The sequence below is a fragment of the Typopeltis vanoorti genome, chromosome 19 (assembly GCF_054136105.1).
Source record: "Typopeltis vanoorti isolate ZY-2024b chromosome 19, IOZ_Tvanoo_1.0, whole genome shotgun sequence".
Taxonomy (NCBI): domain Eukaryota; kingdom Metazoa; phylum Arthropoda; class Arachnida; order Uropygi; family Thelyphonidae; genus Typopeltis; species Typopeltis vanoorti.
In genome coordinates, this window is record NC_143567.1 from 62,496,798 (window position 1) to 62,518,056 (window position 21,259).

Consider the following 21,259-nt stretch of genomic DNA (forward strand, 5'->3'; position numbering starts at 1 on the left):
TGAACTGAAATAGGGCTGTGATATCGGGAGGAAATTTAGCTTGGATTAGCTCTAAGGATTCTTTGAGTGGGACATTTGTGAATAAGGAGGAGACATCAAAGCTGACCATTACGTCAGTGTGTTTGAGTGTAAGGTTTTCTATGCTGGCTTTGAAGCGGGCTGAGTTTTTTATGTATGAAGGTGTGTTGCCAGTATAGTGTGAGAGAGCTTTGGCCAAATGTTTAACTAGTTTGTATGTGGGGGAATCAATGCCATCCGCTATGGGATGTAATGGCACATTTTCCTTATGTATTTTTGGGAGTCCATAAAGTGACCTTCTTAAGGAGCCTGTGGAGTTTTCTAATTTGTGAGTTGGTGGGATTGTACTCAATAGGGAGTAAGTAGCCTAATCTAACAATAGAGCTTTCAGCTTACCTGTATAATCCTTTTGGTTAAGCAATACTGTGGCGTTCCCTTTATATGCTTTGGTGATTATTATTTCCTTGTTTTTCTTTAATTCCAGTAGAGATTTAATTTCTTTAATGGGCATGTTGGCTTTAGGTAGTTTTGCTTTGGTCAGAACACAAGCCACATCCAGTCTGATATCGTTGGCGACGTGGTTAGGAAGGTGTCGTATCCCGTGTTCAACTTGTATCATAATATCCTCTGCAGGTATTCTTCTGGGCACAGTGGCAAAGTTGTGGCCACGTAAGAGGCCGTTGAGTGCTTCAGGTTTCACAATACACGACGAAAGGTTGACTACCGTTTTGGTAGGAAGTTGCGGTTTCGAGATCGCATTCTCTATTAAATTTTCAAATTTTTTGATGTGTCAATCTCGTACTCTTTTAAATTCTTTCTCCGCTGCAGTGCACAAGATGTCATTGCAAAATAGATCACATTTCATGGCTTAAGGTGCTTGAAAGGTCATCTTCGAGTGCCTGGATAGCTAAGTTAGCATCACTCAGGAAACGGCGAGTAGTAGCGATTTGTTTCCTGAGCAATGCTTGGCTGGCACGATAATAAATGCGAAGAGAACCAGTGCTTCAATTTAACACAGTTAGGAATTACCTGGTTATCCCGGCAGCGTTTTAGGAATGTGAGACGATTAAGTTGTCTTCATAGCTTCAACTTCATTTTACCGTAATGGCAGGCTTTACGTGCGGTAGAATCTCCGTGGATTATCGTAATTCTAGTGGAAAGGCTTAGACGTTGGTTATGCATTATTACTAAATAGTTTAGGGAAATAACAACGTAGACTAGGATATACATTAAAATAACTTTTTAATACAAATCCAATATTTCAGCAATGTCACGTTGCCATTTTCAACAGGAACTTGTGAGCAAGACACGTGCATGCAGGCACAGCCAACAGCAAATGAGGACGAAGCAGGAAGCTATTCTTTCTCCTAAAGTCCTACTGGTGCCCCCTAGCAGGCAATGCTGGTATTCTTGGGCAATTGGGCTGAGGTCTTCTGATGTAGGTTTCCCAAATTTGAGGCAGTCTCATGCAGCCAAATTTGTTGAGGTTTGGATTGTTTCTTAGGGCTGAGGCTGATTCCATGAAAAGCCTTTCGTACTTGTATTTACTACGGGGAATCGTGGCTTTCTTCCACCGTATTCTATGGCGGGTATCCAGAGCATGGTCTGCAAGATCAGAGTAGCTGTATTGGTGGAACCGGATTTTAAATTGAATGTTAAATTGAAGCACCGGTTCTCTTCACAAAAGACTCTTCGCATTTATTATCGTGCCAGCCAAGCATTGCTCAGGGAACAAATCGCTACTACTGGCTGTTTCCTGAGTGATGCTAACTTAGCTATCCAGGCACTCGAAGATGACCTTTCAAGCACCTTAAGCCACGAAATGGGGTCTATTTTGCACGACATCTCGTGCACTGCAGCAGAGAAAAAATGTAAAAAAGTACGAGATCAACACATCAAAAAATTTGAAAATTTAATAAAGAAGAACGCGATCTCGAATTTTGAATTTTTGCAGTTAATTCTAAAATACAGTCTCGAGAACTCATTTCCAAATATTGTAATCCTACTGTGAATTTTCCTCACAATTGCTGGAAGTGTTGCTAGTTGTGAGAGAAGTTTTTCTAAATAAAATTGATTAAGAATTACCTGCATTACTATGAAATCATCATCATCATCAACAACCATGGATCCAAATGCCCGTAGGTGTCTGCTACCATCTTGATATGATTCTTCCATTGCATTCTATTTTGTGCAAGATGACTCAGTTTGTGTATAGAGTTTCCATACCATTTGACGATGTCATCACCCCATTCTCTGTTTGGTCTTCCTCTTTTGTTCTTTCCTTATTTTCTGGATCAGGTTTTCTTTTGGTTGTATTCGTCTGTAGATTTCCTCATTGTTCACTTTCCATATCCAGCTTATTCTTAAGATCTTTCTATACCTCTTCGTCTCAAATGCCAATATCCTCCTTTCAGATTCTTTCAGTAGTACCCAGGCCTCGCATCCATAGAGCATGCTGCTGAAAATACATGTTTCTACAATGCCCAGTTTAGTTTGCATCTTTATAGCTCGACTTTTCCATATTTTGTCCATGGCTTTTAAAATAGTTGTTGCTCTAGCTATTCTAATTTTTATCTCTTTTTTGGGGTCCAAGTCATGCATCATGTGGCATCCAAGATATGTGAAGTGTTCCACATTTTCCAGTTGAAATCTGTCTATCGTAACTCTGTTCAGTAACTCCTTTTGTCCGAATATCATTGTTTTAGTGTTTTCAACGTTTTTTTCATTTAGTCCATATCTTTTTTCTTCTGTGTATAGTGTTTGCAATGTCTGTTCCAGCCTTGCTGCGTCTTCTTCAATCAGGACAATGTCATCTGCAAAGCAGAGGTAGTTTATTCTCACACCATTTATTGAAATGCCTCCACCTTCTTCTTTAATCTTATCTAGTATTCTTCCCAGATGTGTGATGAAGATGATTGGTGATATTGGATCCCGCCTTGTGCCTTGACTAGTGGCAAACCAATCTCCAGTCACACCTGCTATCCTGATTTTTGCTTGTGCTTGGCTGTTTATATCTTTCAGCAGGTGGATCAATTTATTGTCCACACCATAGGATTCTAGGACAGCCCATGTTATATTTTGGTCAATATTATCAAATGCTTTTTTTGGAAGTCCACGAAACAGCAATATATCGTTTTGTTCATTCTTCGAGCTTTCTCTGTTATTAGTCTTAGTGCAAGTATTTGTTGCACTGTACTTCGATCTTGTCAATATGCACCTTCAGGTGTTCTGTTAGTATATTCATCAGCACTTTACCAAGATGACTCATTAATGCACTAGTTCTGTAATTGGTGCATTCTAAAGCATTGCCTTTTTTATGAAGAACAACCAAGACCGATTTTTTCCACTCTTCGGTGGCATATCCTGATCTTTATATTTCATTACATAGCTGATATATTTCTTTTACAACTGATTCTTTCCCATATTTTAGCATCTCGCTTATTATGTTGTCATTTCCAAGACTCTTATTGTTCTTGAGATGTTTTATAGTTGTTATATAGGCCTTATTCACCTCCTCTTCCAAGATGTCAGTTTCAAAGATCTCTGCTGGTGGAGTGATTGCTTTTAGTTCTTTGATTACTTCTGTTGCAGTATCATTTGGTTGATTTTTATATAGTTCGCTGCAATTTCTTGTCCATCTGTATATGATTTCTGTCTTGTCCAATGTCATCGACGATTTTGCTAACAGAAAAACAAGAAAAATAACATTTTAGAATGTTGAAATTAAAGTTTTACTTCAAAAAGTAAATACGTCGTTTTGACTTTTTGTGGTATTTTTGGTATGTATTGAGAAGGGCGGGGAAAACATTCTCCGCCCTTCTCAATACATACTCAATACAATTCATCAAAATATTCATGAGAAAACTAGCTACACCACTGATTGCTAGTTTTCTCATGAGTCATTCACTGTGTGTAGGGAGATGGTGTTCTCCCTTCAGATTTCTCCTTATGTAGTTATTCCTCAGAGTTTTATCAAATTACATGCTGTTTTCTCTTCATATATGTGAACGGTCATCTCTCTCAATAATCTCAAACTTTATCCATAGTTTGTCGATAATAGCATTTACCATTTCTCCTACTAGTACAACAAACCTTGCAGTGCTCAAACATCCAAGACCTACAACTGATATTCATATCATCCTTCAGTAGGATAATGAGAGTCTGGCTACCTTCGAATCTTACAGAACTTTTTTTTTTTTTTTTTTTTTTTTGACTAAAACACATTAGTTACCATCATCGATGACACATCTCAGCAGTCAGGACCAGATCTCTCTTGTTGGACTGCACTTACCTCTTGCCTTTACTGGTACAAATAACATCGCTTCTATATCATAAAAACTGATATATTTTTGGTGTCATATTTTTCACACGTCTAATTTTATGCAGTCTGCACAAGATTTTTTGATGCTGTACAGAAGAGGATATTTTAGCTAATCAATAATCCCTTTCTCATAGACTCTTTTCAGATACCTTTATAGGAGGTGATTGACATTCATCAATCAACCCCTTCCCTCCATTTCTGCTAAGTCTCTAATAACACAAGCAACAGCTAACATCTATTTAGAGTTTAGCTGCTTACCCATCAAATCCGCTACTCTTATTCATCTTTCATTCCATCTATCTATTCTGAAATAACTTTTTCTATGAAGTATTTCCAAATATTATCAAAATCCAACTTACAATTCTTCTAATAGGACATTAACAGATTCCTTCTCTTGACCTCTGCTCACACACAGCATGTTCTGCAACCTTGTGTGTATATGTGAGGATTGAATTTTTAAAAAATCTAATACAATTTTTTCATTCTTTTTTTTAGTGTATTGCTTGTATTTCATTGTACCAAATCAAATAGTTTTTGTTACTCTAAATACACAGAATATATCTATTCTTCTCATATATTTAAGGTTGAATCTGAAGACGGTGAGGGAAAATATTTCCTTAATGTTTGTGGACCTGTTCCTTCAAAAACAAAAGAATGTAGTTCAGCTGGAGTTTGTTTGCAACATCCACAGAGAGGAGAAGAAAAGTTTGGTGATGTTGGCAGCATGTCCTTTGTGTATGATGGAGTCCATCTAAAGCTCACATATATCAATGGCAGTGAATGTCCATTAAGTGGTACTGAAACACTTCTTTTTTTGACATATCTGAATTTTTCTAAAATCTTGACTTTGTATTAAGAAAATTATGAAATTTAACATAAAGAAGATTTGCTATAACTTGTAAAAAATTATTAGTTTCATAAATTCAGATTGTATTGTAATATATTACTATTCTTCGTTTTAGCTTTTTGGTTTATACTTATTTTATCTGTCTATCTCCTCGTTTTGAAGATCTATCTAATGTGACAGTCCCTGAACAATCGCACAATATCAATTAAGAAATTTATTTTTCTTTACGACTGCGCCACTTATGTTTGAAAGTCAGGGCGAGAGGAAGACAAAAACTAATCTAACACTTCTAGACAATTTCCTAAAATGCAAGTCATGATTCGATACTAAGTTTTACTCCCGCAGGTTCGTTAATATTTTTTTGGATAGTGCATTGGCTTAGGAATGAGAACCAAGAAATTATAAAAACAAAACATGTTTATTATCAAGCCAAAGATATGATATATAGCATAGAAAAAATTGATTAAAGATTAACTTAAACAAAATGCACATTAAATCACAAATTAACTCATTATCTAAACAGCATAAACAATAATGCTTTCACTAGCAGAATAACTTAATCTTGCTTGGCATAAAGTATCTTCTGGCACAATCTATCTCATAAGTATGCACAATTATTCTAGGAAGGATATTACACTTAATTCTCTTCCAACACATTCACTTCTTATATAACACTATTTCAGACATTATTTTAAGCATCTTATGAATTAGACAATGTTAACAAAACTTCTTCCCTTAAAAATTGTTCACATATAACTTCTCTCTTTCTATTACGATTTCTAGTTACCATTGTATTACATACAGCAAACAAAATGAAGGCTTACTATCAACAGGTCAATTCTCGATAGTTTTCCTTTGACATGCGCACTGGCGTTCTGCCGTAACTATCTGCAGCCTAGAGCGGGTGGCAGGCATACATCTGGCATCGGCAGCGGGAAGAACGATCATCCTTCTACTCTAGAAGGAGCCCTCGTAGGTGAAGACCCCAGGTCCAAGAAAAAATCAGCCACAGGTCAAAAAGTCCCGAATCACGTGCTGTATTGCCCTTTTGTTTTATTTTCAGTCCTTTGTTCTCAGTTCGGAACATTCCAGGATTAGCCACAAGCAATGAATGAATCTATGTCATCGCTGGTCGCTTGACCTTATGATTTTGGTGGCATTCGGCGCTAATCCGGCTTATTTCTTTTTAAGTTCTTAATAACAATTCTAGAGTGCAGGTGCACTTTAACAGCATTTATCTTTTACATTTTAATATTATTACAACTAACTAAGTACATTCTTTTATATTATTATTTTAGACAAAATTTATTGTAAAATATTTAGCGAAAATTCTTTAAACAAAACTTATTTATCGCGATATTTTACAGTATAATAGACAGTCTTTTTATTTTATGTAATAAGTGTTTGTGGTTTTGCAAAAAAAAACTATCTGTTAAAAAGTGCATATTACAGATATATTTTGCATAATCTAAGATTTTGTTTTAGCTAAATTAAAAAAAAAACTTAATGCTGAGAGAAAAGCATGTTTTTCTTTCATGAAAACATGTCTTAATAATGCTAAGCAATTTTGATTTTGGTATGCTGTGTATATTGTTATTTTAGGAAGTAATTTGAAATTATCAAATTGATCTTATTATGTAGTAATTATGCCAATATTTATAAATTTTATATATATCATGTTATATGAATATGAGAATATGAAAGTATCTTGGCAGTTCAGTTTCAGTGAATTTTATAAACATCATCAAATTCCTGAAATGTACCCTGTGGAGATATACAGGATATTATGACCATACCATGTGAAAAGATTACATTATTAGCAATGTCCTATCAACAATTTTCTTCCAGAAGTAATCTGTTATCATTCAGAACTCAAATATCTTTGAATTCTTTTGGTCTTTCTAGGTCTTTTTTCTTGTTATACTGGCAAGAAAGACTTGTTTTGTTAATCTTTACCATTTTGTTTAAACTGACGTTAGGTTAACTCTGCTCACACATTCCTGGTTGATAACAATGCCAAGTTCCTTCTTAATGTTTTCAGTTTTAACATGGTTCTGCCAGATGCAATCTGTTTACTCTCCTAGTTTTCCTCAGAACTCATATCTTTGATCAACTGTTTTACTTGTAAGCCAGCTCTCAGATCCATAAATTAAAATTTTGGACATTGCTTGTGCACAACTAGTTCAGTGTTTTGACTAATTTAACTGTTATTCCATATAAAGTTAATTAATTGATTCCCTTCTATAAAAATAGTCATAATTTATAATTATTAATCTTTGTACAATTGTTTCTCTATATTAGTATTTTATTAGTTTTGGTTTCATAACTACAAATAATTGGCACTTGTGATGTGCTAGATATTGATATTTATGTTAAAATGAAATTGTAAAGTACTTCAGATGAATTGTACATACTAGATCTGATAGTTGTAATAATTTCAATGTTCTTTATTGTAATTCACATTTTATTAAGTATACTGTGATATTTCTAGTTCATCATAAAGACATTTGCTTTTCATCAACAACGATAGCATGTCAGCCATTACTAGTTAGGCTCTTTCTTGCCACTTAAGGGAAGAAGAGCATGTACTCACCAAGGAGATGAATTGATGGATGGTTGACAGCTGACAGAGAGAGCTGTCAGCTGGGTAATGGATGAAAACAAGAAGAGAGAATGGAAGTTTGAGAATGCAGACTAGAGAATTTTGTTTTTAGCAAGTTTTTGCAAAACTTGACAGTCAGAATATACCAATAGAATATTCCAAAATAGGAATCTTAACAAGCTGAGCCCTTAGACTGGAAAAGTTGGGACCGTCAAGTGATTAGTAAATAAAAGGAGATATTAAGTAGACATTCTATGTAAATGTTCAAAGAAATGCAAAATAGAAAGTTTTGTCTTCTATCTCAAGGATGCCCATGATATTAATTATTTTATCAGAACAAGTGATATAATTAGTGAAATGAAGAGGCTCTACTTTGATGCAGTGTCTATAAAGTTGTAAAAGAAACTGTTTTTCTCTGGTAAAGAATTTATAATTTCTACTTCTTATAATTAAGTTTCCTGAGGTAAGAATATTCATTCTCTGGGAAACAGTGAGGTGATTGTAACATTATATATAAAATAAGGAAACACTGCATAGTCCCATGCATGTTAAGAAGATTGATATTTTTGAGAAAAGGCTTGATAAAGAACTGACTCTAATGAGCATTTATGTAAGAATTTGTTGTGAAAACAATATTCAGTCTAGTAGACTGATTAAGTACATGGAAAAAACTAGTAATAGAATTAGTCAGTGAGAGAATGACTTTATTTTCTAAAGGTAAAGATATCTAATGTATAGTTTCTATTTAAGAAGGCCTTAGATCTGATTAGTTTGTAGCTATTAATTTAATTTCATGTACAATGTATATTGTGTTTCAGTTGCATTAAATGTATATATATATATATATTTTATTTGGTCTTGAGTCAGTCATTCCTGGATTCTAAAATGAACAGAGTTAAAAGTCATTGCACCAATTGGATTGAATTCTTGTGTATGTGTACTTAACACTTTAAAGCATTCTCATTACAGAGATATAACAGAAATGGGACAGTTGATAGGAATTATAACATAACTGGAACAGCTGACGTTGATATATAATGCTACCATATCAATTGTTCTAATTCTATTGTCCATTTCCATATTTAGTTTGCCATCTTCACTAAAAATTGTGCCTAAATAGCTGAAATGGTTAACTTTGAAATGGAGAGCATAAAAAATACATTCATCACTGTTGTTATGGCAAGTCAGGATAGCAGACCATGCCTTGGATATCTCTTTGCACAGATCAAATGGAAAATAATAATCAGCTACCACCTTTTATTCTTTTATAGAGAATTTTAACCCATCTAGCTGTTGGAGACTGAGTGGACAGTGGACTCCATGGTAAGAATTAGAGGGGTAGCCAATCAGAGGTAGCTGGCCTAAGACTGTCACCAATTATAAGTGACAACCGATTAAGAGATGGGCAAAGAAGTGCTGAGATATCTTGGTACTTAACAGGATGTGTTACTGTCTGAAATGTAGGTTTTATTATATCTTGAGTTTACAGGATGAAAAACCCCACTTGCCCATGCCAGAGATCGACAAACTCGAGAATCAGTCAAAGAAAGTCTTAGAAAAAAGTTCCTCCAGTTGGCGACTAGACTTGAGCTTGCATCTATCTTCGGGTGGCTTAGATAAACTTAAGTTCAAGTCTAGTTGCTGACTGGAAAAACTTTTTTAAGCCTTTCTTTGAGTGGTTCCTGAATGTCAAATAGAAGAAAACAAAATTGCTGTACAGAAGTCGTAAGTAAGAGAGATTGTTTTGGAATCAGCAGAAGTTTTAAAACATTCTTCAAGCCTTAACAAGTATGGCTGTATCAATTTACCAAAAACTCTGGTAGACAGTCATTTTAAAATCAAATTAATACTTTTTTTCTCACTTTATCCAGCAATAGATGATGTCGGTTAGAACTTTAGCCTCTTTGTGTTGTCCTTTACAATTCTTTTCAACTAGTCCCACTGTTACCAAATTTGCCGACTGTGACACTGTTTTTGTACTCTGAAGATGCCAGATTAAACTTAAGTGTTTACAACAAAATTTTTTGCCAAGTAATGTGGCTATCTTCATAGAAAAAAAAAAAAAGCATAAAAAGGTAGTTAGTATGAAAAATAGAACAGAAAGGTTAATCAGTAGATTAAAATGATCAGTGAAATATCAGCAAATAAGTTAAATATTAATTATCTTGTTAATCTGTGCTGTGAATTAATACAATTAAATAAATTGACATAAACTGCCAACACATAAGCCTTTCTGCTCGTTTATTTTTCAAAAATCAGTTATTTTTGACTTATTTTTGTCTTTTTATTGCTATTTTTCATACCTAATTTATTACAGTTGTTATTCAGTTTTAGTTAGGGAAACCTGTTTGAGTACAATAACATCTGCACTGATCTAATTTTGAGATCAGGCCTAATGCCACTTTCCTTCATTATGTGATCCATACAGAATAACAGTTGAGATGATGTGCACCCTTGTCTTACACATGTAAATAGGGTAACAATATATTTAATGATACTTAAAAATCAGTTATTTTTGACTACACCATTACTGCCATTAATTCAGTTTAAATTAGGATGATGCAGTGAAGCCTCTGAGCTCTTCTTGAACAAGCATTCATGCTTAAAACAACTTCTGTAAATAAGCTTCATATCTCTTCAAAGGATCCTATGTGCTGGTTTCATTAAATATGAACTTGTGATTTATCTGAATCAATTTGGGTTGATTTTTTTTTAAGTGTGCGTATTGTGTCTGTGTGTTGATAATGTCTTCACTATAACTAAAATTTTTGTGAATTTTTATATGAGCTATGACTATTATCATTAAATTAAACTTAAGTGTTTACAACAAAATTTTTTGCCAAGTAATGTGGCTATCTTCATAGAAAAAAAAAGCATAAAAAGGTAGTTAGTATGAAAAATAGAACAGAAAGGTTAATCAGTAGATTAAAATGATTATTATACAGATATCTCTATGGAGTCAGAAGACTCATTGTGGGAGATCATTTATTCTCATGCTAGCCATCATTTATGCAATACCTATCATACCTCTCCTTAAACTCATTCACTGATGAAGCACCCACAACTACCTCTAGCAATCCATTCCACTCATTCACCAACCCCCAAACAAAAAATTCTAGTCCTAACACCCTTGCTAACCACACTCTTACTCAACTTCCACTGCGGACCCCTTGTTCTCTCCCTTCTTGCTATGTACTGAAAACAAAGTCTTCAAGGTAAATCCCATAAAATCCCTTTAATAACTGAAATGCTTCTATCATATCTCCTCTTTTTGCCCAATTTTTGAAGCCTACAGACCGTCAATCTATTTTCATAGAGACAGACCTGCCACAATCTTTTCACTCACCTCTGAATCCTCTTCACAACTTCTTCATCCACATGGAATCTGGGAGCCTAGATCTGTGATCAGTAATCAAGATGTGGCCTTAAATCTTATATAGGGATCAATAACCTCTCTATCCCTACTTGTTAATGTGTTCTTCAACAACCACATAATCTGATGTGCTGTTTTGGTTAACTTTGCAATATGTCCTCTGAATTTCAACTTCCTATGCACAATCACACCAAAGTCCCTGGCCTCATCAGTTTCCTGCAGTTCAGTTCCATAAATAGAGTACACAGCTTGGGCACATTAAACTGGCAACCATTTACTACCTTTGTCCCTACTATTAGTCTGTGAAGTCTGAGATATGCAGGATCTCTGCATCACTTTCATTTGCCATTGCTCTTCCCAGTTTAGCATTGTCAGCAAACAACTGAATCTGTCAGATAATTTTCTGTATCATTGATATACAACAACAGAGGACGAGTACTGAGTCCTGTGGTACACCACTGGTCACTTGCCTTTTCATGTGTACTAAACTACAACTAAAATTAAACTATGATTGATCAAATAAAAATAAAAAAAAAGTAATGATGAGGAGAGTTTAATTTAATAAAATCACTTTTTTATGTGACTCCCACTCACAAAAAGGTTGTAAATTTATAGTACATTAGTATTGTGGGCAGGCTAATTGATTTTTTTCTTCCATATTTTATATCTTTTAATAATTTTTTACTTGGTCTGTAAACTGCTCTACAGACTATGAGGGTATGCTGAAAAGTTGTGATAATCACCATGAAGCAATTGAGGTAGAAGCATGTAACTTGCATATTATTCTACATATTCCTCACAAAGTGTTATATACTTACAATGCTGCTGCATCATTCTCAGTCCTCTGAGAAAAAAAGTATTTCCCTTGTTTCACAAACCAATCCTCAGCTGCAGATATCATCTGTGGTAAATTTTTTCCCTTTAAAGTATTTCTTTAAATTTGGGAATAGAAAATATTCAGATGTGGGCAGGTTTTCTAGTGAACAGGGCAGGCGAGGCAGATATTGAAAGCTCAAGTTGTGTATTGTCTGTTGGGTTTCGTGAGCAGGTGCATTGTCTTGCTAATGCAACACACTTCTGCTCAGTTTCCTGCAACATTTTTCCATTAGTACCTCCATCAGTTCCTTCAGAGCTATCGAATAAACTGCTATTGAAAAAATGTGAAACTGTAACAGTTTCACATTTTTTGAGGTACGTTTTCCATTGATTGTTGTTTGGTCTCTGGGTCATAGTGATTAAGCCATTTCATCAATAGTCACAATATGAGCCAAAAAAAGTTTGTATCCAATTTCTCAAAATTATCCAAAATCCCTCAAGATGACAGTACATGTTCTCTCTTTTGGTCACATTCAAGCATTTGGGGACCCACCTCGTTGAGAGCTTCTGCATGTCGAGATGTGTGGATAATGACCCCAACTTGTTCCCTGGATATCTTCAGAATCTTTGCAATGTTTTTGGCTGGTATTCATCAAGGATCATGGCATGCACTTCATCGATGTTTTCAGGTGTGATTTGCTGTGGAAGGGCTTCCTGACCTGAGGGCATCTCTTATCTCAGGATGCCCAGTTTTAAACTTGGCCACCTCTAACAACTGTTGGATATGCTAGGGCACAATCCCCTAAACCCTCACATAAAGTTTGGTGAATCTTAGTTGTGAACTTTTCTTGCAGCATGAACCACTTGATGATGGCCCTCATCTCTGTATTAAAATTTCTTCAAAACCTCTGACTTCTTTTCTTATATATCCTGAAAGAAAAAGCACAAATTATTGCAATTTGATGAAACATAGGGGTTAAAGAGTTTTAAGATCTGTTCGTTCTTGTGGTTATATCAGTTGCTTTAATATCATTTTTGTTCTTGGTGGTTTATCAGAATTTTTTAGTCCCCTCCCTCTCCTCTCACAAACATGGAACTTTCTCAAGTCACTTCAGAAGGTTCTTGGTCTAACAATGAAAAAATGAATTTATAATTTCAAAATTATTTTTATTTTTCAACATAATCTCCCTTAAGACTAATACATTTACTGCAGCAATGCTCCAATGCCATAATCCTGTCCCTATAGTGGTTCTCAGTAAGATCTGCAAAATACCCCTCTACAGCCGCAATCACCTCTTGATTCAAAGAAAAATGCTGACCAGCGAGGAAGAGTTTTAGTTTTGGAAAAAGATAGAAGTTAGAGGGAGCCAAATCTGGGGAATAGGGTGGATGTTTCAACAATTCATAGTGCAAATCCCTTAATTTTCCCATTGCCAAAACATCTTTGTGGGCAGGTGCATTGTCTTTTTCATCAAGACAGTGATTTTTTTCTTCTGCAAACCAGGTCTTTCCTCACAAATTTTTTCGTCTTGTCGAGTTAAAAGATCAGAATAATATTCCTCGGTTATTGTTTTACCCTTTTCAAGATAATTACTAAACAAACTGCCTTTAGCATCCCAAAACACTGATGCCATGACCTGCTGATGGAACCAACTTTGTCTTCTTTGGCATTGAGCAACCTGCTTCTGTCCGCTGTTTGACTGCTGTTTGGATTCTGGTGTGTAATGGTGAATCCAGTCGCATCCATAGTAATAAATCGATGCACAAAATCAGTTTCATTCTTGTTAAAAGCACTGTTTAGAGATTTTCATGCGAGTGCATTTTTGATCTGCTGTTAGCAAGTAATGCACCCATCTTGCGCAGAGCTTTTCATTTGCAATTCTTCATGCAAAATATATCCTACGTGTTCTTTTGAAATGCTTATAGTCTCACAATTTCACACATTTTGACTTGCTGGTCATCCAATACCATATTGTGCACTTGATCAATGATTTCTGGTGTTGTTACACTTTTTGGACATCCTTCACCTGGATCATCTTCAAAGCTGGTACGGCCACGTTTAAACTCGGCAACCCATTTCTTAATTATCCAAAATGAAGAAGGAGAAGAGTGCCCATAAACTTTTATGAACGTTGAATGAATTTCTTTTGCCGTTAAACCTTCTTTTACAAAGTATTTTATAAGTGCATGATATTCAATTTTAGCCATTTCATGGGATACAGACAACACTTTTGCTTCAGACAACTGTATAAAATAAACTACCTGATAGAATGACTTGTAATTTCACATGGATGCTTATGACAGATGTACCAACTTAGAAAAAAATAATCTTGCTGATACTGTTGCCATCTATGGTCAAGGCCAAGAAATTTTCAGACCACCCTCGTAAGCTGGGCAGTGGTCTCATACTGGGTGGTGAAATTCATCTGCCATCTAAATACATTCGTTTACATCCATGCCCACAATAGGATTTGAATCAATGACCTGTTGGTTGGAGAGTGATACTCTAACCACTCAGCCAGCCAGGCTGACAAGAATTTAAACTTTAGGCAGTTGTTCTGTTCAGATGAGCTATTTGTAAAACTTCTCAACTGTTTTTGTAAATGATATATAACAGAAAACTGAGTTTATATTTTCCTTTTTAGAAATATAAACAAGGTTTGAAATTATTTACCAAATTTATCCTTTTTTCTTCTCCCTTCTACGTATTAGGCTTACTGGCCTGTTACAGGACTGACTTGAGCCCTTCCAAGTCATACCCATCCCGAGGATAAGGTGACTAGCCCTGTGCCTCCCGGTATATCATGTGGCTGTAGTTCGTGTGTTCACTGGGCTGGTTACCTGCTTGCAGGAGGAAAAACCTCAGATAAACTGGAGAGAGAAAAACCCTGCTGTCCACACCCAAGGCCGACTAACTTGGCTATGTCTGAGAAAGATCCTTAAGCTCTTCACTTCAGTGATGGGAATTGAACCCAGGACATCAAATTTATCTTACAGTAAATAACTGATATTTGTAAAAATATGCTGTGACATAATATTAAATCATCACCATGTCACTGATTTCACTAGATGTCTAATGTTATTGGGAATATCTAGCCATGGTGTCTGAAATGCATTTTATATTCCTGAAATTGAGAGGATTGCAGCAAATTCCAAAACATCTACAGGTGTTCAGAATCTGCATGTCATTCAAATAGTTGATGTTCATGTGCTTCTTGACCTATTTCCTTACAGCATTGGCCCAGACATGATGCATTAGTTTCCTAGAAAGCTAATCTCTCTCTCTCTCTCTCATCATGTTCAGCATGTAAGAGGGCATGTGGTTTGCTACAAGCTGCCATTTTCACATGTTGGTCAGTTCTGACCAGCAAAATTTACCTCTTTGGTAACTTTTTTTTTGTGCACATCATCTGCTTTGGGATATTAGCCGTTCAGTGATGATTCTACTTTCACTGGCCTGGATGTTTGAAAATATTATTGGAGGTCCATTAGCTTGTATTGTTTGTGCCACATGTGTTGCCAGTCAACTGCATGGTTCAGTAGGAACAATATCTAGCTGGACCAGTGCATCTTGTTAGTGCATTTCTACGGCTCAACTAGCATATTATTAACACTATTGCTGCTTATGGCATTAGTTTTCACTTGAGGAGAGCAAGTCGTTTAGCTCTGGAATCGCATACGTATGAGTGCAGTATGCCATTGTATATTGTTACATTGCTATTAGTTATGCAATATATACGTGAAAACAGATGATAAAAGTATTATTTATTAAATATACTGTGATATAAATTCAGTCTGAAATTAACAGACCATTGTCAGTGGCTTTAACAACAGTTGTTACAAGGTAGAATGCAAACAATTGATTTATTTGAAATAGAATGAGCCACGTGATGTTAAATCGCCAATAGCACTATGGTTTAACTGAAGAAAAGATTATACATAACAGTGTAAAAATAAATTGCATATATATATATAACTTATAATATCATACTCAACAGATCATCAGCTAGATGTAGTATCTACTTTGTTTCTTAAGACCTTATGTCTTTATGAAATACCATTCTTGGTTCAATAGTAACTGGGAAAAAAAAATTAATATGTGTTATTCTAATCAAACTTTCTCATATTTTTGATAAGGATAGGCAGACATTCCGATTCAAGTTAGGGCAGTGAAGCATTGTTAAGTTCTGAATGAAACTGAATTTAATACATTTTATGTTTCCTTCAGACTTAACATGCATTAATGTTTCCAGGGCCAATATTGATATATCAGATGAATAAAGCTAATTGTAATTTATCAGCAACACTAATCATTTGAGAAAATACTTATCTGTATATCGTGTTGTAAATAACTAATGTAAATTTTCTAATGTTAACTTTGTGTAAATTTTTGTGTATTGCTGGGAGAAAGATAATCGGATTAGATACTGATGGCCAGAAGCTAAACATGTGCACCAAGTAGGAGGTGCACGCAAGTTCCTCCCCCCCTCCCATAAAGCTCGCTAGGGGAGAGAATGGTGCTAGGTGTTGGGAGAAGTAAGGTGTCATGTGCAAAGGGAGAGAGAATTATGACGTAGAAAGGAAGCATTGGGCACGGTATTTAAAAGGCATTGCTGAGCCGGCTCGGGGTCTTCCCCCCCCCCTGCATTGGAGAGGTCTTCGAGATAGAAGTCCTTCGGAGGTCGTTGGAGCACGCTGAAATGTCTATGGGCAGATCGCCGGTCATTAAATAGCCCAGCAGAGCGGAGTTCCCGATTGCCATGGAGATCGCTAAGCCATGCCGAGCCAGTCTACCAGAGAACGGCAAGCACTTGACTTTTTCAGTGGAGATATGTCTAGTCTGGGCCTATCAGTAGAATAATGCAGATAGTCGACCGAAGAAGGGACCAAGAATTGGAAGTTCTGTTGTGATGTATGTGAAGGTCAAATAGTTCCCCAGCCTTTGGTAATGTAGAAACTTTGATTTGTTTAGTAATTGTGTTAAAGAAGGATCTCTGTAATTGTAAAAGGGTGATCTTATATATTAGGTAGGCTGAATGTGTGCCATCCAGATCCTTGGAATTTTCATGTTATCTTTGTTGTTGATATTTGGGTGGTTTATCAGGATTTCACAAGCTTCCTTAAATTTCCTTTCATACTAGGTTTTTGTATGGTGTAAAGAGAAGGTGCTTTTCCAGTTGATTTGGTGTAAGGTGTTGAGCGTGTGATCTGAGAGGCCTGCTTCACCATAATGGTTATATTTAATGTGTCTCGTGTGGTCTTTCTTATGTATAGGGATTGTCCGTCCTGTTTCATCAATGTACGGTAAGTTACAGGTGCAGCGGATGCAATAGACTCCAGGAAGTGCCAATGGGAGGAGAGGATCCTTAGAGGAGCTGAATATAGTTTTAGTGGGTGACTTAAAGGTGGCATTCAGGTTTTAATGTTGTAGGATTCTGTTGATTTTTTCTGATAACCCTTTAGTGTATGGGATGGTTATGGTTTTACTGTAATCTAGATTCGTTTTTGTTGTTTTCTGGAGTATTTTATTAATAGTATTTTTGTTATAGCCATTATTTATGAATGTGTCACTAATGATTTTTAGTTCTTGTTTCAGGGCTTGCTAGTTAGAGCAAATTGTTGTAGCTCTGTTTTTAAGGGTGTTAATGACTCCATATTTTTGTGATGGGTGGTGGTATGAATTAGCATGTATGTATTGGTCCGTGTGTGTCGGTTTTCGGTAGACCGTGAAGGATAGCCTGCCTGAAGGAAGACGTGTGACTAGTGTGTCTAGGAACGGGAGCGAGTTTTGATTTTCGATTTCGATGGTAAATTGTATACGTTCCCGTTGTTTGTTCAGGTGGCTAAGGAACGCGTTTAGTGTTTGTCGCCCGTGTGGCCAGATCGCGAACACGTCAACGTATCTAAGCCAGACTGTCGGTCTTAGCGTGGCAGAATCAAGAGCCCTTTGCTCAAAGGTTTCCATGTAGAGGTTAGCGATGGGGGGGGGGGATAGTGGTGAGCCCATGGCTGTACCTTCTTTTTGTAGGTAAAATTTGTTTTGCCACACGAAGTAACCGGACTGTAGTACATGGGCAAAGAGGGCCGTAATGTCGTGCAGAATTTTTTTCTGTAGTAGGAGAATTGTGTCATTGATGAGGACATTTGTGAAAAGGGCAGAAACATTGAAACTGACTAATAAGTCGTCTTTGTCAAGTGTTATGTTTTTAATTTTGTTTATAAAGTGTGTGTTCTTTATGTAATAGGGGGAATGACCTACCAACTCCTTGAGTATTGACGCTAATTTCTTGGCTAAGTGGTAATTGGGGCTATCTATTCCTTCCACAATTGGTCGAAGGGGCACATTTTGTTTGTGTATTTTTGGGACCCTATATATTCTGGGGGGGCGGGGGCGCATAGTGGGGTTTGAGTTTTTTAACCATGTCCGGTGGCCAAGAAGTGACGGACTTGAGTAGTTCCTCTGTTTTATCCTTTATCCTGTTTGTTGGGTTATAATTTACCAGCTTATATGTGTTATTATTGGCTACTAGTTGATTCATCTGAAGTATGTATGTTGACCTGTCAAGGACGACAGTGGCATTGCCTTTATCCAATTTCGTTATTATTTTGTCTTGGTTGGCTTTTAATGACTTAATTGCGCTATTGTTTTTCATTTCTTTTTTGATTTATTAATTATTCTGAAGGTGTTTTTTGTCAATTTTCATAATATACAATTCTTTCATGACAACTTGTACAGTATGTTCTTGGGTTACTTGAGGACTGAAGTGGATAACTGGAAGGAGATGATTATATAGATTAAGGAATGCAGAGAACCAGTTGGGGCTTCTGACCCAGTGACCTTTCTTCACCTTCATATTGTGCATGCCCTTCTCTTTATTCACAGTGCTGCTGAACAGACATGGACAGGCTGAAACTGTATAAGCATTATGGTGGTATAGTGTAATCATCAATTCTGTGTACTTTTGTATTAAGATCAAAACTCTGTGTAGGCCAGTCAAGTTTTTACAAACTATGCCAAAATAGCACTTCCAGTATGAAGCAATGCATTGTTTTGCTGAAAGAGACATGGTCTTGCCTGTAACACTGCCATCCACATTATAGGAAGCATTACATTATTTTGAGTTATTGCATATCTACTGGCATTCATTTTTCCAGGACACTAAAACCAAAGGTCCCAGTCTATATCAAGAGAAATGGCTTCAGACCATTATGCCTTCTCCCAAACTTCACAGTTGAGAAAATACACTCGGCATAAAGCATTACCCAGGAATGTGATTTGTTTGTTTCCTTATAGCAGTAGCCAAATGAAAGTTATGTTATGGTAGTCCTTCAACACTTACATTCAATACTGAAACAGCTGGTCCATATTGCTGATTTGGCTTGAGAACGTATTACTAAATGGAATGGACCAGCTGTTTCAGTAGAAACACTATTGCTACAGAAAAGCTCTATTACAATTCATTTACAATCTTGACACAAATGATGCAGTGCTTATTTTTAAAATATTCTTAAACACCATTCTGTCATTTTGAAAATATCCATACATAACTCATTAATGCTTCACTTAAAGCTGTTTTTCAAAACAGTTTTAAAAAATTTGTTTTATCTTAAAATAATTGTGTGTGTATATACTCATGTATATATATTGCTTCTTTGTAGATTTACACCATCGATCTGCTGAAATAATTTTTGTGTGTAATAGGTCTGTTGGTGAAGGGAAAGCAGTCTTACACAGTGTAAGTTTATTAATTTTTTTTATTTGCTTCAGAATTTCTATATTTCCATTTATCATGTTATCATTCAAATGCCATTTGATTAATTTTTTTATAGTGTTGAACACTACAAAATCGATCATTTCCAGAAATGCATCTTCAAAAAGGTGAATAGGGTATTGTAACCAAATAAATTCAAAGAATTCAAATTCATTACTTTTTGTAGGTTTTCTTTCAGATTGTGTTTGTTCCTTATTAAATTTGATCCATCTTCAGTCCTCATTCCCTTGATACTCCTAACTTCTCCAGTTTTCAAAGGTTTGTAACAAGTAAGTCTGCCTGTGCTCTGAGAGAATAAAGAAAAAAATGTAACAAAGCAAAGCAGTGTTTAAAGTAGTGAAACAAGTCATGGGAAGACTTTTTTAAAAATATAAGGAATCAGAGATGATAAAGGGAGACATAAAAACTGAAGATATTCTTGAAGTCTGGAGTACTTTTTGAATGCTGTTAAATGAGATATGCATGACAGAACTGTAGTAGAAAGCATTCAACAGGAATGCAATCAGGAGTACGTATAAATACTTGAGGTAGAAAAACCATCAAACATTTGAAACGTGGAAAGGCAGCTGAAGTAGATATTTGACCAAAATTCTCAAATATGAAGGTACAAAAGTTTTACAGTGACTGCACAAATTTTAACATTGAAGTAGAGCTCCTAGTATGCAGGAGGAATTTTCCTATTTAGTATTCCAAGCAGTGTTTTGAGAATAGACTAGTAAAAATTGTGGTAGGAAAAATTGGAGAAGAAGAATCTGGGTTCAGGCCAAATAGAGGTTGTCACGATCAGATTTTCACTTTAATACAAATAGTTGAAAATGCATGGGAATATAACAAAGGATTTATATTAAGTTTTGTTGATCTGGAAAAATTCATATATAATAAGCTGTCAAGATTAAATATAACATATATAACAAGCTGATCAAACTGCGACAGTGAAGTGGTGTAAACAGGACATTATATCGAGTAAAACATTTTAACTAATTAGACACAATTGTTAGTGAAGATGGCAAATTAAATATGGAAATAGACAATAGAATAAGGAAAGCAGGTATGCTAGCAAGTCAGCTGAACAAATTTATGTGTAATAAGAGAGAAATTAGTCAAGTGACTAATTGTTTATGAGGCAATGTACAACCCAGTCTTAACTTATGGATCTCAGCACTGGGTTAAAAATAACAGATGGTCAAAGTCTGGAATCCACAGATGTTAGTTTCTGTATAAAATTAGAAGAATTAACAAATAGCATCAATGTCACAATCATATTGAAAATGAAGATACAGTAGATGTGAACTGTAGTGAACCCTATTATAATGAAATGATGGCTAACTAAATGAAATAACATACTGTTGAAAAGTCCTGGACTAAGTCCCATAGAATCAGTGCTATTTTAAGCTCATTATTGTAGCAGGAGACATTCAGTTGTTTGCAGATGATGTGAAGCTTGGAATGATTATCATTAATAGTGCTAGTGTTGTGGTTCTTCACAGCATTTGAAAGAGCTGGACAGGTG

The 21,259-nt window shown here is 35.7% G+C and overlaps 1 protein-coding gene across 2 annotated transcripts in view; it reads left to right on the forward strand.

The window, feature by feature from the left end:
* Lerp (lysosomal enzyme receptor protein) overlaps positions 1-21,259 on the forward strand; it is a 514,158-nt gene that overhangs the window by 385,246 nt on the left and 107,653 nt on the right. For both annotated transcript variants that reach the window (XM_090408956.1, XM_090408955.1), the window contains exons 31-32: positions 4,923-5,133; positions 19,637-19,713. In XM_090408956.1, the coding sequence (XP_090265082.1) occupies positions 4,923-5,133; positions 19,637-19,713 (288 nt within the window). The remainder of the gene's footprint in view (positions 1-4,922; positions 5,134-19,636; positions 19,714-21,259) is intronic.